Source organism: Aplidium turbinatum, chromosome 13, assembly GCF_918807975.1.
Source record: "Aplidium turbinatum chromosome 13, kaAplTurb1.1, whole genome shotgun sequence".
Classification (NCBI taxonomy): domain Eukaryota; kingdom Metazoa; phylum Chordata; class Ascidiacea; order Aplousobranchia; family Polyclinidae; genus Aplidium; species Aplidium turbinatum.
Window position 1 is genome coordinate 10145043 of NC_137484.1, and position 18747 is coordinate 10163789.

At 38.8% G+C, this 18747-nt stretch overlaps 1 protein-coding gene across 1 annotated transcript in view; it reads left to right on the forward strand.

Annotated features, from left to right (window-relative positions):
- Positions 1-18747, forward strand: part of LOC145781628 (3',5'-cyclic-AMP phosphodiesterase 4C-like) — a 102597-nt gene that overhangs the window by 73420 nt on the left and 10430 nt on the right. The window contains exons 6-8 of the mRNA XM_082593304.1: positions 2146-2216; positions 4803-5007; positions 6772-6865. Coding sequence (XP_082449430.1) covers positions 2146-2216; positions 4803-5007; positions 6772-6865 — 370 coding nt within the window. The remainder of the gene's footprint in view (positions 1-2145; positions 2217-4802; positions 5008-6771; positions 6866-18747) is intronic.

Sequence of the window (18747 nt, forward strand, 5' to 3'; positions counted from 1 at the left end):
TAAAGGTGGATGGGAAGAGGAAACGCGGTCGTCCAAGAAGAACGTGGAAACAACAAGTGAAGGATGAGTTTAAAAAAGTCGGACTGAAGGAGGAAGATGCAAGGGACATGGGATTAAGACAATTGCTGCGCGGAAACAATCGGCCACCCTCACTAGTGGGGAACAAACCGACGATGGATTATGATGATGATGATGATTTTAAAAGGGTTAGGATGTTTCCGCAAACAAACAAACTGAAAAGATCGACATAAAAAAAATAGAACATAGCCGAAGTCGCTGATCGCAGTTTCCGTTTTTCCGCAGTTTCCGCAAACATTTAACAATTTCCGGTAATGATCCTAAGAGTTTGCCGAAGTCGCTGATCGCAGTTTCCGCAAACATTTTAAAAGGGTTGGGGTTAGGGTTGATCGGAGTTTCCGCAAACATTTCAAAATTTCTGGTAATGATCCTAAGAATTTGTGTTTGTTTGCGGAAAATTTTAAAATGTTTGCCGAAACTGCGATTAGCGACTTCGGCTTTTTTTAATTTTTTTTCTCGATCTTTTCAAGGTACGAAGTGACGGTACGAATTGTTCATGGTATGAATTAGGTTGCATCCGCTTATCAGTATGCCAAATACAGCAGAGACACATTTTGACAGTGCCACACTGATGGACCTCCGTGAATGAAAATAGATTTCAGCGGCACCCCCCCAAAAATTAGAGGCTGGATCCATCCCTGGCCTACAGTACATGTTAAGTCAATATAAAATGGTTTTCTCTTTGGTCGATTTCTTGCTTTGGTTGAAGCCGTTCAAATTTTATCCAATTCATTTTGTGGAAGTCACAGTCACGTGATTGATGACGTCATCATGTCCTTCTTTTCAGGAAATAAAAGGCAGTGTGTGTTCCAAAACATTTAAAAATATTATTGCCTCACAAAAATGATTATATATTGCGTGCAGCATTGGCAAAGTTATAGCTCAACCGTGATTTGTCACAAACCTGCGATTCTTTGTAAAAGTTTTGCAAACGTGACGGCATATAGCCATATAGCCTAATCATCATCCTAAAAGAGCTTTTAGAACTTCATTGCGTTTTTCCGTCTCTTTCATGATGTTGCTGGTTGTGGTCACGTGATTTGGCTCGATTTGGTCTCTTTCCACTTTTCAAAACGCATCTGGTCAGGTTTGCTTTGTTCTGAAATCTACCGAAGAAAATGGCACTAATATTAGTTCTACTCAGTAGAGACACACATAATAGTAATGCCAGATGCACAAATGCTTTTAATCAAATTCGTGTAACCACCACAACTTACATTCCATCTATCATCAAAATTGCATTACTAAGATATACATCAGCATGTTCAATATCTAGCTCAGGAGAGAGAGAGCTATCCTTAATTGTGGATTTCAAACAATGAAATCCTACAACTAAATCCCACACATTTAGGAAGTTTTCTCATAAAAACCTTTCCAAAGCGAGCACAGTTCATTTGGAAATCCTCAAAACAGAAATGTACATACTGAATTGCTGAAGTTGAACTTCCGTTGTAGAAAGACTTCAAAAATGCATTGCGTCCTTTGCACATGCACTTCCTGCATGCTTCATTGCAACCTTTCCAACTCAGCCAGTTTCTTGAAGCAGATTTACTGGCCGATGCGTGTTCACTGTTCACTGAAGTGATTCAAATATTCCTTAAGCTGATAAATACCTTGTCGGCATGCAAACAAGCTTAGAAGAAAACTTCAGAAAAAAAGTAAAAAAAAAATTACTCGACATACCTCTTGCTACAATATTGTTTAAGCGCCAATGCATTAAGCTTGTTACCGTATGGCGTATATGATAATAATAAGACGTGTATTATGTAGGGCTATATCCATCGCAGATATGCGTAGCTGTCACTGCTTACAAAGCAGACAGTTTCAGTGCAGCCGTATAGAGGCGCAGCTGAGCACATTATTACGTTAAATCAATTTCTTCACTGAGTGCCAAGCAAGAAAAAGATTCAGTACAACTTGACCAGACACTCGACAGGATATAGAACCCATACCTCCCAATGTAGATGATTTTTTTTGTTGATACTTTTGGTTATTTTTTGTAGCAAACATGACGTTGATCCAACGTTCCATGATCTGTTCAATAATTTATTTTGTTGGTTTGTTTAGGTCCTAGCGAGCCTCAGAAGAGTGAGAAACGACTTTTTGATGCTCACCAACATATCCGCTCCTGGCAATAGGTAAGATATTACATGTTCGCTTTGCTTGTGTGATTCTGGTCATTGCAACTGCTTTGTGCGGAAACATGTGCTAGCCTTGGGATACTCATTGAACATTAAAACTTTTTGCTCGCTATTAAAATGTGAAGTATAGACTAGACTCTTAGTGTTATGATAATGACCTAACTGCATGTTTGTTTCAGAGAGATAAACACTGATGGCCGTTTGACCAAATTTGTGATGCAAACGTTGCATTTTAACACAAGCTATAAGTACACAAGAGTCCTGTTTTTACTTGTAGGTTATCGAGAAAATTTTCCCTCTTTTTAGTGTTTTCTTTGCATATTTCTCCCTTCAATGCCTTTTGAATGACGATAAAATGTCACATTATACAAATTTTGTCAAGTGAAAAACATCTCGATAATTAAATAGGTTTTAGCTATCATCTTTGAGTCAAATCAAAGTAAAAATGGCCACACAAGCTTGAGTATTTATGCAATTGGTCGTCTTCACTCTTCCACGCTTACATTCCTTTCCTCGGACGTTTCGATATCAATTCATGGTGACGTCACGTAACGGTTGAGTAATCATCTCTGACTATGCAGTTTGTTTAGCTTTGAGATTCTCCTGCTTAATTTTTGATGTGAGATTTATTGTTATTGTCACAAATAGGCTGAGTGGTCGTTTTGTTATGCTGGCTTTGCTGTGCTTCAATTTCAGTGGAATTAAACATAAACAAACCCTCTCTGGCGTGAAAATGATGTAAAAGATAAAATATGAGCTGCAAGACCAGCCTTTTTAGCACCGCGATGTCCGCCGTTCTCCGATCAATGCAAAAAATAATTGTTTTTCCAGCTGGGATCTCGTATGGTCGCATATTTTGTGGTTTTGTGTTTTTACTTTAATCGTGAGATTTTCACTGGTTGGACATGGCCATGACCTTCTGGCTATGGACATGGCCTAAACATTTAGTGGTGGGCCTATGCTTTTCTTTTTTGTACTCATAATGAATATGGTGAAAAAAATCAGTTTAGTTTCATAACGGGCCGTTGCGGCTGTTGCGTCTTTGTCGATAAGCATTTCAGTCTAGCTCTAGTCTAGCAGAACACAATCAGTTTTGCCCAGCAGTCAGAAACAGTAGATAAGAACTTTGTTGTTCATTATGTCGAAAGAGAAACTACTCGCAACATCATATTTGATCTTATTTACATTGCTTTCTTGTTGTGCGAAGCTGATATGGCGGTTTTATAGAAGTTTTTTTTTTTTTTTTAACATTTGTTTTGTGTTAATTTTGCATTACGTTTCTGCAACATATATCAGGTGTCGCACATTTTTTAGTGGCGTTTAACATTTTACTGGCCAGAAACTACTCCAGAGACTCTCAACAACGGTAGGATGATGGTGGGGTATTCACCACTGGGGAGAATTTTGTATTTATTTGAGTGATCGCAGTGAAGTGAATTACTCAACGGTTAATCGTTAGTGTTTCTAATAATGATGCAAAATTAGTTATCATGGCCAAAATTATTTTCAATTGCATAAATTTTTATCAAAGCAAACGCCATCCCACTTATCCATGCAGCCTACCTTTTTTTAGAGTTTACTTGACTGGCAAAAGCAGCGATCGAGAACTCTGTGGCATATGAATTGCGTAAGTAGTGTAGCCTAATAGCCTACTGATGAGCCCAGCTTTATGGGCGAAACACGTGTCCATCGCTATCAATTCTTGCTACAATTGACTGTCGAAAAGCACTTTATTTCGGTATTTTCCACTTATAAAGTTTTGCAATATCTCTTCTTGACAAGTATAGTTTATTCCCATATTTGACGTTTATTCGTGAAAAAAAAAACTTTCCGGTCAAGTTGACAGTTGACATGACCCGATTTGGCTGGTTTCGAAACTATGACGTTAGTTCACGCATGAGCAGAGTCATGCCTTGAATGGCTTAAAAAAATTTATTCTCGGCAATCTCCAGCAAGTACAGATAACCAGAACACTGATCCACCACAGGTTTCTAAATTGTGACGTTGAGGATCGTTTTTTCTAACGGTTGTGTAAATTTAACTTTATCTAGTCGGTCAGTGATTTTAACCAATCAAACGCAAAACACGAACCATATTGAAAAGCAAAATATTTGAAACGCGTGGTCAATTTCATCCCAAAATAAAGAGCCCAAAATATAAAAAACTAAATTCATGTTCAGAAAATGTCACAAAAAATTGCCTTTTTTCTCTAGTGCTCCTGAACAAAACATAACGCTCAAATACGTCTTGTGTTGTATTTGTTTTTTGTCAGAGGGGAACAATGTATTACCTTGAACATGAAAACCTTAATTCGTATTATGACGCAAATTTTGTATTTTCACATAAAAACTTTGGACCTAGCTTTAATGTTTTTTTTCACCAGAAGACGGTAACCTCCTTTGCCAGCAAAATTCCCAATTTTGAAGGCTAGCTAGTTCACCCTTGGTTTGTCGGTCCTAATTCATCACTTTTCAAAATTAAATTGTGGATTAAACTTCAATTGTATAGCCATGCAGTATTTTCTAAAACTGAATGTTCACAATGATGAAACTCCATGTAACCTTATGTGTGTTACTATTGTAGGCGGTCACCTGCTGTTTCCGGCAGAACAGCCCCCAGCCCCGCCATGAATTCTAGTTCGTATCTGCCTCCTAACAGCAACCTCGTTCATGGCTCGGAGGAGTTCAACATAAGAGCAAGCAATACATTAGAAGAACTTGACTGGTGTCTAGCTCAGTTGGATGCCGTTCAAACACAAGGATCAGTCAGCGACATGGCTTCCAACAAGGTCAGCAGCTTAATGTTGCTTTAGCATTAGTTTATTACGCTTGTTTGGCAATATACTTCTACTTTTGTGTAAAATGTATAAGTGCATGTGAAGGCTTGAATATCTACGTTTTCCTCTGCCACTTTAATCTGAGATAATTTAAAAACTTTACTCTCTAGTGCGATTTTTACAACACCACGTAAGTGACTTCAAGCCTGGCTGTAATATCACACATTGACATTTTTTTTATAATTACTGTCATGACTAAGACTTTAAAGCAGTCTGCCACCGACTTTTCAATGATTAAATATCGGCTATCCAGCGAGAGGTAAAGGTGGTTGGCTAGCTTTCGAAATTATGTGGGTTCGACGCTCACTAAAAGCAAGCAGCTGTGAGCCTGTGTCTGGCTAAACACTCAATGCGAACACTCGTTCGGCTTCCAGCTTCCTTGCCTTGTCCATTTGATGTAAAATCTTCATCATCAAACGTGGACATTCTCCCAGACAGTCAGTCACTAGTCAGTCGTTTTTTTACATTGATTCAACATCTGCAGACGTTGAAGCAATGTAAAAATGACGGATTTTGCTGTCTGTAAATCTCATCACCTAGTTACACATTCTGTGCAAAAAGTAGGTTGCCTTTTCTGGTTTTATTTCCAGCCAGTAAATGTTGCTAGTTTTAGATCGTTTTTAACGTCTACGCACAGAAATAATGCAAACGTTGGTTGGGCATTTATGTTGCAGACAAGTGTATATTTTATGTTTGAGCTTTTGCGGGACATAGTTGGCCAGATTGTGTTTAAACTTTATACCACAAAGTAAGAAGGACAGAATTTAATTGCATTGTGATGAGGATTAAGTGGTTCCACTGATAAGATAGAACTACCTTCAAGTTATCTTCGTGGCCTACCTCAAGTTGCCTGCATAACATTACCGCATTGCGGGCAAGTCAAGCATAAAGACAGTTACAAACGACATTTGAAAATGAAATTACGCAGGCACTGAAAAGTTTTTACTGCGATTTGTGGGTTGTATTGTCTCAAAAATCAGACATCAGAAAACGTTGAATCAACGTAAAAATGTTGATCACCGAGATATGCTAAATTATTACCTGTCATTGGTGTTCCTGTTTAACAATTTATTTTCGTGGGACAACCACCTACTGATGCTAGTTGAAAATTGTCACCTGAAACTAATGTGTGGGTTGAAGATGGAGGCAGCTTGGTTCCTATTTGTTTTACTTGGCCGAAATATGTGTGAAAAATGTTTTGTCTTTGCAATAATTGCTTGAACTCTCACTGCTTTTCATGGACGTTCATGGTGTAAGAAATTAGTTTTGCTTCAACCGTGGGGCATCAACGTAACTTTGGAAGAGAGTCATTTAATCAATCTAGAAAGTTAACTGTCTTCGCCTGGGTGGTTGTATGCGAGCCCGAAAGTTAGTCTCCCTAGGCTTCATGGAATTGTTTACTAGACTCATCTGGTAACAGGGTGGTTGCCATCGATACTATAGTCCTATGTGTCATGGTTTGTTTGGCCTTTCATAACGTAGATGCTGAGCTCGTCAATCTTGTCAGCATTGCCGGTGTCTTGCAGTGTCCCACAGTGTTTTGGGTCGGCTAATTGATTTATTTTGTTGAAAATGTAATAAAAGTGTTGTTCCCTGTCTTCCACGGGCACGCTTCTCAAAGATGTGACCGTCTAACCAGAAATTTTCAATATAGCATAGGTAAATACTATTATGCTTACTAAAATCTCAAAACAATTATTATTCTCTATGTTTCAGTTCAAACGAATTCTAAACAAAGAACTCAACCAATTGTCCGGAATGAGCAAATCTGGCAACCAAGTGTCGGAATTTATATCCAGCACATTCTTAGGTGAGTCCATTGACCAAGGTATTTTATGTAAGGTGGATTACTGTATATATTTTGTTCTGATCGAACATTGGAATCACTTTTAATTGCTCGCAATTGTACTTCAAACACACTCTTTTGATGTCATGGAAATCTTTTGTTTGCCATTCCAGTTGTGCTTTATAAATTTTGGAACCTAAACAAAAATTAGATTTTATTCAACTTAATACTGAAGCTCAATTAAAATGATAATTGTAATTTGTAAGAATAGAAAACCTGCATTGGGAAACCCAGCTCCCACATTACATCAAAGTTTTTCTGAATTTTGTTTCAATTTTTTGATTTGAAGCGCGTGTCTTCAAAGTTCATGAAACTATTTCACATTTTTGTGATTGCTTTTTACATGTGATTGCTTTTTGTTACTCAACAGCCGATTGTGGCAAGAATTGACATCGCTGTCATAATTTTTGCCACTATCGGCTGCTAAGAAATCATTGTTGATCGGAAGTCTTATTGGAGGCTACACCGTTATGGTTAGCGCAACTCAATTGCTCACTGCAAGTGAGGACTCAGCCTTGTGCTGACTGCCATGTAGATTGCCCTTTTAACGCAATGGTTGCTTTTGTTGTGTCAGCGTGCTAGCTCCGACAGTGGTCACAGCCATCAATTATTTTAACCACTTGGGGCAGTACGCATGTTGAACGCTCTGTCTTTGCATCTGCGGTTCAAACTTGTGAAGTATGTTGAGGCTGGAAATAGACAGTTTTGTTTTATAGCGCTAGAATAAAATTGTAAGTAGTTTGATTTACGTCATTGATGATTAACGGATGCAAGGCTGTTTTTAAACTACAAAGGAATTTTAATGTGTTCGAATATTTCGTATGCATTCTTTCTTGCTTTAGCTCGCTGTCTTGTTTTTCCTCTTTTCTAGTAGTTTTGAGAAATAGTTTGAACTAAAATGCCTCCCCAGGCTGGGTAGCCTACTGTACAATCCATTCTCAGCTTGTGACTGAATTAATTCATGGAGTGCAGAAAAATTCGGAAAGTGCCTTTCTCTTGTAACATAAAAAATTAAAAGAAATGGAATTCTAACCGTTTGGTAACAACTGGATGGGATAGAAGTTCAAGAACGATTCCACTTGCCTGCCTTCATTCGCACGATTTAGTAGACTGAGGTTCAAGTGTCTTTTTTATTTTATTTTTTATTTTAAATTGATTCGAAGTTAAATTCTGGTTTATAAAATCTAAACCTTTCAACAAGTGTCGAGTCAGTGCTACACTGCTGCCATATAAATGTATATACTTGGTCTGGTGATACATTTTCTTTTTTCTCATTTGTTGTATTGTTCGTCAACAACAGTCGCCCAACGCAGGAAAGACACAGTTGACTCCGTTTAATCCAATCGCACTGTAACCAAGGCGAGAGAGTCGAATTAGGAAACTGGTCTCATAAAACGTGGCATAGAAGAGGGGGCTTGGATACACAAGTGAAAAAAATTGTTGCTAATTTTTTTTGTTGTTGACGGAAACGTGGGTTGTATTGTCTTTTCTCCGTCTTGTTACGGCTGTCATTTTGCTGCAAGCCACCGCGTTTGATCAATTTGGAGGAAATGACGTTAGTTCTCGTGTTATCAATCAGAAATAGTCATTTTCGTAGCGTTTAACTGTGTCTGGGATTCTTTATAATAGTTTTTTTTGTGGTTTCAACGTAGACAATGTACTTCCTTGCGAAAAAACTGTGATTCCACTTGCGATAGTGTCATTTCATGTCCAACTAGCAAATCAACTTTTGTATATCGATTCAACGTTTATTGCATGATTGTTTGTTGTTTGGTGCAAATTATTTTGCTGAAGATGCTGGCTTCTCAATTTCAGTTATTCAGCTGAAAATTACCCCCGCTGACGTTTTGTTTTAAATTATCGACGTACACAGGTAGGCCAACATAGCAGCACATGGCAGCACACATGTTTCTCGGCAGTCGAGTGTAGCAAAAAATGACAGCGATAGACACGTGTTTTGCCCATTAATTTGGGCCTATCAGTCACACAACTCGTAAGAAAAGTGGGTTTCTTATCTGTGACTGTGACTTGCATGAAACGGCTGAGTATGAATATTATCAAGCTCATAGTGTGTTTAGTAATAGTTTTATAAAAACATGCGATATATATATAGGTCTTGAACTTTATATTCAAATTAGGCACAATATGTAACTTATGCCATTTTTCCCACGAGCCGAACCCGTTTCACCCAGACACAAGGGGGTAGTTTTGTATAACGTCAAACTGTTGTACAGTACTTCAGAAAGCGGTTAGATTGCAAATCTATTTTATATTTTCGGATACTTTGTCGTAACCACAATTCTCAAAACTAAAACAAATGTCTTCTTCTGCACGGCTAGAAACCTTTGTGCCATAAAAATAATCTTTTACAAACTTGTTTTTAAAAATAGATATAAATGAACTATGATGAAAGTATGACCGATTTTACAGCACAGCTTGCAAAACCCGTTACTTTTTTCATTGATTCAACGTCTGCAGACGTTAATTCAATTTAAAATCGGATTTCGCTTTCTGAGGTGTGCTAATGCTTTCTTCGAGGTCAGCTCTTCGTAAATTTTTAATCCACTTCCTGCATCGGCATGGCTTTTTCATGGTGACGTCATATCATCAGTTCGAGAAAACAACAAGTTTACAAAACCCTCACTTTCCCGTCATTTTGGAAAAACATCCCATTGGTTCGAATCATTCCAATTATTTGTCCCAGAATTCGATTAGAATTTTTCTTCGCTGAGTCACACCGCCAATGACGTTTTATTGAACAATTAATTCACGTCTTTGCGTGACAAACTCAGTTTTTTTTTCCCAAAACAGCGTCGCCTACGGTGATTCCCCTTTTTTGCTTTCCAGCTAGCCAAAATTTGGTTTTTATACCTTGAATAAAGGTTTACATATGTTGAATCAATGTATGATAGACAAATTTGGTTAGCTGAGTCAGCACTATTATCGACCAAGGTTGTGTTTTTGAATACTTTTTGAACATATGTGTTAGTCAAGCTACGTAGGAAGAAGCAATTGCAGATTTTGAATTTGAAAGTGTTGCAGATAAGAATTCGTTAAAATATTGCCGCAATTTTGATCAATTGTTTTCAGTGGCACCTGTTTCTTGTCTGTGACGCATGTTAAGGTCCATGCAGACAACAGGTCATCCAAGGACGCGAGGATCATTCTACAAAAGAATAGGGGTGCTTTCTTTGCTGTAGCTTACAAAAATTATTTACTTTCTGACTAATTATCAACAACTTCGAAAAGATGCACAACCGCGCCATTACATTCATAAGCGATATCCATTATGACCCGGTTATGGCTATTACGCCACGAGACTTCAATGCTTTTCTGTAACGAGTAAATAACCCTTTTCGGTCGTTTGCTGGTCTCTAGCGTCATACATCGTTTGAATTATTTACATAATGCATGAAATCTACAGACTGTGTCATTGGCCTTTGTCACTCTATCACTTTAATGCTTCACAAGAGGCTGACGAGCACACAGCGGACGTATTAGCGATGTGCGTCATTGGAGATTATTGGAGTGGCACCGTAAGGGCTTCCACAGCAAGATGTTCGAGATTGCGACATATTAGTAATCAAAAAAGGAATCATTATGCATTACATCACCCGGACTATGTTTCGACACAGAGTATCGATTTCGATTAACAAAAGTTTTATTCACAGACTTATCAATATCATCTAATTCTATGCATGCGTACCACGATTCGTACACATCGTGCCAGGTTAAAAAGTTTAGAATTCATAAATTTTTGATGTTTAGAATCAACATAGGCTAGCCGCTTTAAAGATTTTTAAAAATTTTCAAACGTGAACGCCTCCGGTGTCTCTGACCAGGAAGTCGCCCCATCATTGCCGAATGTTCAATTCCGCGTTTGCGTGCAATATAACTCTAAAAATCGCTTGCAGAAGCTCCAAAACGTGTGCCCTAGGACTTACTTCACAACAGACTCAATAAACGTCAGCTAAGTCCTGATTTTATGGTGCACCAGCCATCGTGCAGCGAAAACTAAAAACACAAGTGCTTAGCGAAGCTGAAGATAGTGCTTACGTGCTTTGGCTTGAGGTTACAGCATGTAGATGGGGGAAGGAAACTGCAGCAGTTGTCATTTCAAGCTCACAAAGCAATGGCTTGAAAAGCCCTAAATGTTTAGTTGTGTTTCTTTATTTAGCGCTTATTCAATCATTATCTTGACTGAAACCTCTTACGTTCACGAGAACCTGATCTTCAATTTGGGTCCGTGTAAATTTGTTTTGGCAATGAAAGCTTGAACTGGCGCTTTATGACAATCAAAAAGCTACTCGATCTTGAACAAGTGATTTTTTTATCGGTTTTACCGGGGCTCTGCAGCCACCATTAGGGTTACTTATTTTAGATTGGAGTGTTTGTTTCACAAACAAACCCTACTCGTATTGAGATAAAAATAATCTCATGCGATCACAAAAGTTAACTTGATCACAGAAAACCGTGGCAATAAAAAAAGTGACTGATGCTGTATATATGTGCCTGGCATCAACTCATATCACAAACCAAATAAACAAAATTCTTTGAATTTAATGAGCTTGGTCCAAACACGGACGACTGCCGTCAATGAAAGGTTACTTTTCCCTCCTTGTATATGAAACACTTCCCATGGCCTGATTTTCAGTAAACAGTAATCTACATATTTGAGTGAAAATCTTTTAGATTGATTTGCTTGTTTTTTTTTCCTTTTTACGCTGTTTCGATGTCGCCGGATATAAGATTAGATCTTACCATTGGGAAGTAATTTTTTTAAATGAAATTTTTCGAAATCTTCCAGATGTTCAATATCGAGAGTTCTGCTTACTGTTTGAAATCCACAAATGAAAATATTAGTTCAGGTACAACGTCCATGCCTACAAGCCAATCCTGACTGGCCCTACCCAAAAAACATACTTTGATAGAATGACGTCAACTTGCTGTACTTGAACAGAAACCTTTACATCACTGGTGTTGTAGTTTATTGAGACACCTATCATTGACTTGATTTGATATTTTCAGTAAACACTCATCATTTGATAAAGTTTACTTGTCCGGTTGATAAAATCAGTCAATTTTAACAATCAATCAATGATTGCAGATTCGATTTGTGCAGAGCCACTCTGCTCTGCAGTCAGCTGTTATTGCTGCAATTTCATAAATTTTGACGTAAATTTTAAAAGTGAGTCAGTTTCGCAACCAGCGCGCATTGCTGATCCTGTCTGCCCAAGTGCCCAGCTTGGAAAAAAAATGGTTCTTTTTTCTAGACGTTTTCAGATTTTGAATCAATATCAAAAAGACCAACTGTTCACTGTTGTCGGATTTCAAGCAAAAAAAAACAATTGAAACTCCAAACTCAATGCAATTTTTTTCCAGCGGCATTGAAGTTCCTGTTAATGTTTTTCTGAAGTTTGTTGACTTTTTAGAAAGCGTGCGCCCCAAAGACAGATGCTGCGCCTTATGTTCTGTGATCTATTTTGCAAGCTGACCAGCAGATGAAAACCTACTTTAAAAATAGTTTTTAATTTCTTTTTTATTGCTATCTGAATCTCAAAGAAAAGTTATACTAAGAACGTTATGAAAACTTACTATGGTTTAATTGTGCAGAATTTAAAGGTAAGCAAATTAGAAAGTTATGTTTTTATGTGTAAGTCCAACTGATGGAAATCGCTTTTCATGTCAATTAATTTGTCAGATACGTAAAACGCGTTAAAAATACAGCATGTGTGTTGTTAGTTTTTGTAAGACAACCATTTATTGTAAGCTGATTTTTACGCATTTGATACGCTTTTTTGAGTTGAAATGAAATGTAAGGTGCAAACAAACGGGATCCATTCAGGTTAAAAGCATTATTATAAAAGTAAAATGTCCTTGCATCTCTATACCACGTAAAATCGACGCACAGGAACTCCTAGACCCCGTCTGCCAAATTGCGGTGAGACAGTAACATTTGTGTTTTGCAGACGTCAAACAATTACAAAATGGACACATCTTATTAGCTGGGCCACTGTGCCATTAACTTGTTGCTTTGTAAACTTGGAAAGTTTCCATTAATAATCTTGTAACATTGTTTATTAATCGTTCATAATTTCATTTGTTATGTAACTTTTTTTCTTCGATAAATTGAATTAGACACGTGCACGTGATGATACGGCCACTGCATAGCGGAAAAACTTAATCAATATTTAGCGTATTTCACTGGTACAATTTTAACGTATCTTGAAATACCAAAAATCAACGACGACAAAGTAGCACAGCTTTTCATACCTTTGGGAAAGTTCTGACATCTCTTGTAAAGTTTTCCTACAAAATGCGTGATGAAGACGTGGCTAGTAGATTAGTTCTTCTGGCATTGATTCAATGAAAAGAACTGTTTTTTGGCAGAGTAACTTTACGCTGTTGTTGTTGTTTGCTTAGGTTTTGTTTAGAGTAACAAGGAAACAAATTTTGCATGCATCCAGTTGCAGCTTGCAGAAAAAAAACAAGCTGCGCTTGTTTCAGTTTATCCGTCAGCGGCATTGAGTCAAGAGGCAGCTATGATCTTAGACGTTTTTGTGGTTCTATTTTAACTTGCTAAGCGTTTTTCAACTGCATCTGAAGTTGACAAATATTGTCCCAACATTTTGGAAATCCCTCTCAAGACAAGAAGAGGGTCAAACAAGGACCTTTTTTGAACATACGACGAAGCGCCATCTTGAACACTCTGCTGAGAAATTGTTGAGTTTGAACTGGTTTTAAGCTTGTTGGTTTCGGTGCATTTTCTGTCCCTATTTCTAATTGTGACCCCAGATTACGAAGCTGCCTTTCGACGATACTTGTATTTTACGTGACAAGAAATAGAGATTTTGTGAAATGCAGTTTCGGTATATCGAAAATAACCGACGCATCAAAAATAAGACTAAAAACAATTCTAAGTTTTAATTGATATTATCCCTAGGCTAGCTGATCTTACCCAACGGGCCATGGTCCATGACCAAGGTCTTTGGTAGGGTAATTTGATCCTGGTTCCAAAGGCCTAGCTGGTACCATTAACAAATCCCTACCCCCAAAAACAAGTCACCTGTAAAGAAGACAGTATGTCTCAAAAGAGTGGAGGTATTCCAGGTCCAAACGTACCTCCTAAAACCCCTGTCAACATCAGTGGATTCGCGAGCCAAAGTTGGGTCACGAGTCTGCTAAAATGTGTATTGTGTAGCCAAGGACGGATTAATTATTACAATTACACAAATAAACACAAACTTTTCTTTAACAGCACAAATCAACCCCACCTCGCCCGACCTTACAAGGGTGTAAAAATGGCTACGTTTGTGAGCTTTTGTTAAAGTAAACTGAGAAATTTTGTTTGTGAACCTATGTTAACGTGTTTTTTCAGAAATGGAATTTGTTCACTCCACTTTTAGTGCAGCACATTGCAGCAATTGATAGTAAAGTCGCAGAAACTTTTAAAAGTTTTCTTAGATATTGCTCGGAGCAATGTCTTGAAAGATGGTCTTCTCTCTGTTCATTTAACAGACTTTCAGCTTTCGTGGTTGTGTATTTTACACTTAAATTAGCCGTAGTGTGGTTTGTTTTGACTTTTTGTTATAGACCTTTAAAGAACGGCTTCAAAAGCTTCTTTGCGTCATGTCCACCTTATTGCTATGACAACGAGAGCTTAAAGTCAGCACTTCAGTTCAATTTTACTCGTCAGCACCTTTCACTACCACTCCTGCCTTGTTGGCAAAATAGAGGTGATTTCAGCCGAATTCGTATCAACTACATCACGCAGACGTCTTTTTACAATGAATCAACGTAGTAAAGCCAGGTTCGTCAGCCAGACCGATGATTTTCACATTCTTGCAAAACCGTGAACAAGTGTCTGACTTAGGTTCTGTATGACCACAATGTTTTCATCTGACATGCGTGGTCAGTTCTACAGGGTGTCATAGGTTGATTAAATGTCAAAGATGAGAGCATGCAATTACCACAGGTCAAGGTACACTGTTTGTATGATTTGATGGCGCGCGATAAAATTTTGAAATTGGTAAGATTTAAATACATTGAAATTATATGTTGGTTATGCAACGAGCCAAATTCAAGTGTTTTTTCCTTTCTCGTGCCACCACAACATTACGAGGTTAATAAATCTGTTAATTCATGTGAATAAGAAATAAAGAAATGTATCATACATTCCTCGAGCTTGTGGCAAATGTAGAAATTCCTAGTCAGGTACGACATGCCAACAAAATCCGACCATGAGAAAATGAAAACTTGCTGCATGATGTTGTACAAATTAGAAAGAACCCATGCAGTACGTCTATTTAGATGTATGGAACTCATGGACATGAAACTCGTGAAGAACATCAAATAAATCGGAGTTAAGACGCAGTAAACTTTGTGTGAGAATTTATTGTTTCGTGTGTATGGTCTCAAATTAATGATTTTTTTATGAAAAAGCTCTTACCCACGCGCTCGTTTCCCAGACAGCAAATTAGTCGTTTTTTACATTGATTTAACGTCTGCAGACGTTGTCCAAGTCAAATTTGGCATTCCACAATGGCGACTAATTTGGTGACCTGAATTGTCTCAGCCAACGAAAAGGATCTTTTGCTGACAGAAGTTTGGCGGCTTGCTGACAGTTCTGATTTATTTGTAGTGGTTACGTGATCGTGGCATGTTCTGCCAAAGCGCATTTTTACAATTTTCTGTTCGGAGAAGTGTCTTTGACGTTTTACTTTTTACATAGCAAACATGTGCTATGTTTTGGTGGTGCAAGTCGACTTGGCATTTTTTCAGCTAATGAAAGCTGCGGTTTTTGACTTCGTATTGTTTGGCGTCATTGAAACCAGGTACCGTGGCACCTTTCTGTGATTGAGAGTGATCTGCAGTTTTTTTCTTTGTCAAGTTGATTGTCTATTTTGAGACCTAACCCGGAAATTTTTTCATCGATTTAACGTCTATTGCCGAAAAAGTGACAAAGTTGTTTAGGTCTTTGTTCATGTAAAGTCTTAGATATTGTGACGACCAGATTGCCGCGGAATTTGCCAGTGGCTCATTTTGTGCTACGGATGACCTCTGGGTATTTTTTTGACTAATTAAGCTGTGAAACAAACCACTTTGTACCAACGCTCTACATACCACCGATTCATCAAGCAACTTATTGCATAATTTCATGGCCGTAGACAGGCAATTTCCACAAAGCAATAATCAAAGTGCTGGCAAATCAGAGCTGATTACAGAAATTCAACCATGTCCTTGGTTGCAAATTCACATGAAGATCACAGGATTTATGAACTGGACACTGGTCGGTCGGCTTAAAATTTGTTTTATCCTATGATTCATTCTCTTACGTCAATGAGCCAAAAGGCTTCCGGGTATGGCAACTTTTCACAGAGTCGGTTTTCGTTCTCTTTGTGCTCGTGCCTCCATTATTTGTTGTCAATTCAGCTCAGCATCTCAAAGTCCACAAGCCGATTTTTGAGTCTTTTTAGGCCGCTGCTTTAATCGGCTTAAGTTATGTTCTGCTGAGGTTTTCCAGTTGATAGATAACATTGTACTTTATCAGTCGGAGATTTTACTTGTGGTTTATGACTAATTTTTTCCTGTAAACTTCATGGTTGCTTGTTACGTGAAGACCATAAAGCGAGAGTGGTGTAACAGGCTTTAAAAAAACGTTCACTTCATTTCGCATCTTTGAATTTTAATTAAGTTCTCTTGTAACAACCTTCGTCATTGACATGAACAGTTTACACAAGAATAGAAGTGATAACACTGTCTGTCATATGACAACGTCGCTTACATCAATCTATGTCAATCTTGGTGGACTTTTGACATCGTTTTGTTCATTGGTTTTTCATTGTCATCAAATGGCCAAAGCTTCTCATGAAAGTATGAACTAGCATCCGAGAACAAAAATGTCATTTTTCGAATTTTGCAACCCAACACCTGATCACCGAAATCCATTCCTTGTTTCGTGATTTTAACGTTTACATACGTAAATTAACCGCAAAATTGACTGCTTTTCAGCTCAGTGGTTGTGGCATTGTCTCTATTTAAGATTGAAGCCTTGATATCGAATTCTGAAACTGATAGCATGCTTTCTATTGAACACGCGGACGGGGACCTTCGTCAGCTATTGTGACTTCATCTTTGTGACGTAAATGACTTCAGGGATCTCTGTGTGAGTCCCACGCGAAAAATTTCAAAGTTTCTGCTTCGGTAGTTCAGTCAAGTACCTTTGGCCCAATGCGAAAAACTTCCTTTTTCACATTGTTTCAACGTATCTGAACATTAAAGCGGTGGAAGTGGTAAATTTTTGCTAGCTTGGTTTGGGACGGTCAATGTTAAGTGTAGTGTGCAGAAGTGATTCTTTAATTGATTCAGCGTCTGTCGACGTAAAATGAATGTCTGAAGTGTTTCTAGTAGAATGTGCTTGGATTTGAGGCATTGCTGTGTCGTCGACGAATAGCAGGGCTGAGTGAAGATTTTGTTGAAACCAGCTACAGTCATATTCATAGCTAAGCGTGCAGACTAACGTTTTTTTCACCACAAATTAAATTATTTCTATCTTATTCAATATTGCCGTACACAAAAAGAACAAAAATAGAAAGAGTATTTTTATTTTTGCAAGACTGGCTGTTTAATTTACATCGAAGGTGCAAAAGTTGAATATTATGTAAGCATGCATCAAGTTCTGCGGGTCAGATAGGAGCCAGTTCACAGAATTAGGGACGGTTTAGTCATTTCCAAGCCTATAAGGAAAAAGCCAACTATCAATCTTCTTCGTCGTATGAGCTGTTCTTCTGGACTATATGTTTGGGCATGATGTCATCAGCCACTCGACAGTTTCGTCATCCAGGGCCTTCAGTCCAAGCGCTCCATGTGGTGGTTGATGGATTGGGCAGTCATGGACGACATGATCTACTGTCTGGTCTGTGGCGCCACACTCGCATCCCGGTGAGGGAGCCAGGCCCCATTTGCACATGTCTGAACGAAAGCGACCGACGCCGGTTCGTAGGCGGTTAAGCCGGACCCACGCAAGTCTTGCGAGGGACATTCCCGGAGGGTGGGGATCGACGTCGGGTAGGAAATCACGGAGTCGGGAGGTGTTGTTTTGCCACTCCATGTTCCATGTGTAGTTCGTCCAGTGTGCCGCACTTATTCCAAGATCTTCAACGTTGTTCAGAAGCTGTCGTGCGGCGGGCACAAATGGGCGTCTTGATTTCAGTCGCTGCTGTCCTCCAGGTAGGCGCTGGAATGTACTGTGGAGGAGGTGGTCGGGGTCCAGTGCGCGACGAGCAAGGGAAATCATGGCTCCTTTACGGCGAAGCTCAGCAGGTTGGATGCCTGCAAGGATGGGAAGGCAGTCCGTTGGAGTGGGACGCAGGCATCCAGTCACAGTGCGTAGTGCGTCATTGATGGCGGTGTCAATGTGGCGGGTGTGAGAGCTGCGGCACCACACTGGTGCGCAGTACTCAGCGGTAGAATGGACAAGGGCCAAGGTAGCTGTGCGAAGGGTTTTCGCATCAGCTCCCCAGCCGGAACCCGCCAGCCGCCTCAAAAGTGCAACGCGCGCAGATAGTTTTTTGCGCAGTGACTCCAGGTGTCGTCGGTACGTGAGTGACCTGTCCAGGGTTACGCCGAGGTAGACGTAAACTATCAATGACGTCAATTGAAAGTTGATCATAGTATGATTCGGCTATGACATATCTAGACAAAGCTTTGTTGCATCAAAGTAGGCTACTGTAATTTTCCGTTTCGCATTCCATAATGTCGTTTTGCAATGACAATGCTATAAACGAGACAGTATGTTACTTTCGAGTTTTTTTCTTTTCATCTATAAACTATTTGGAAGTAAAACC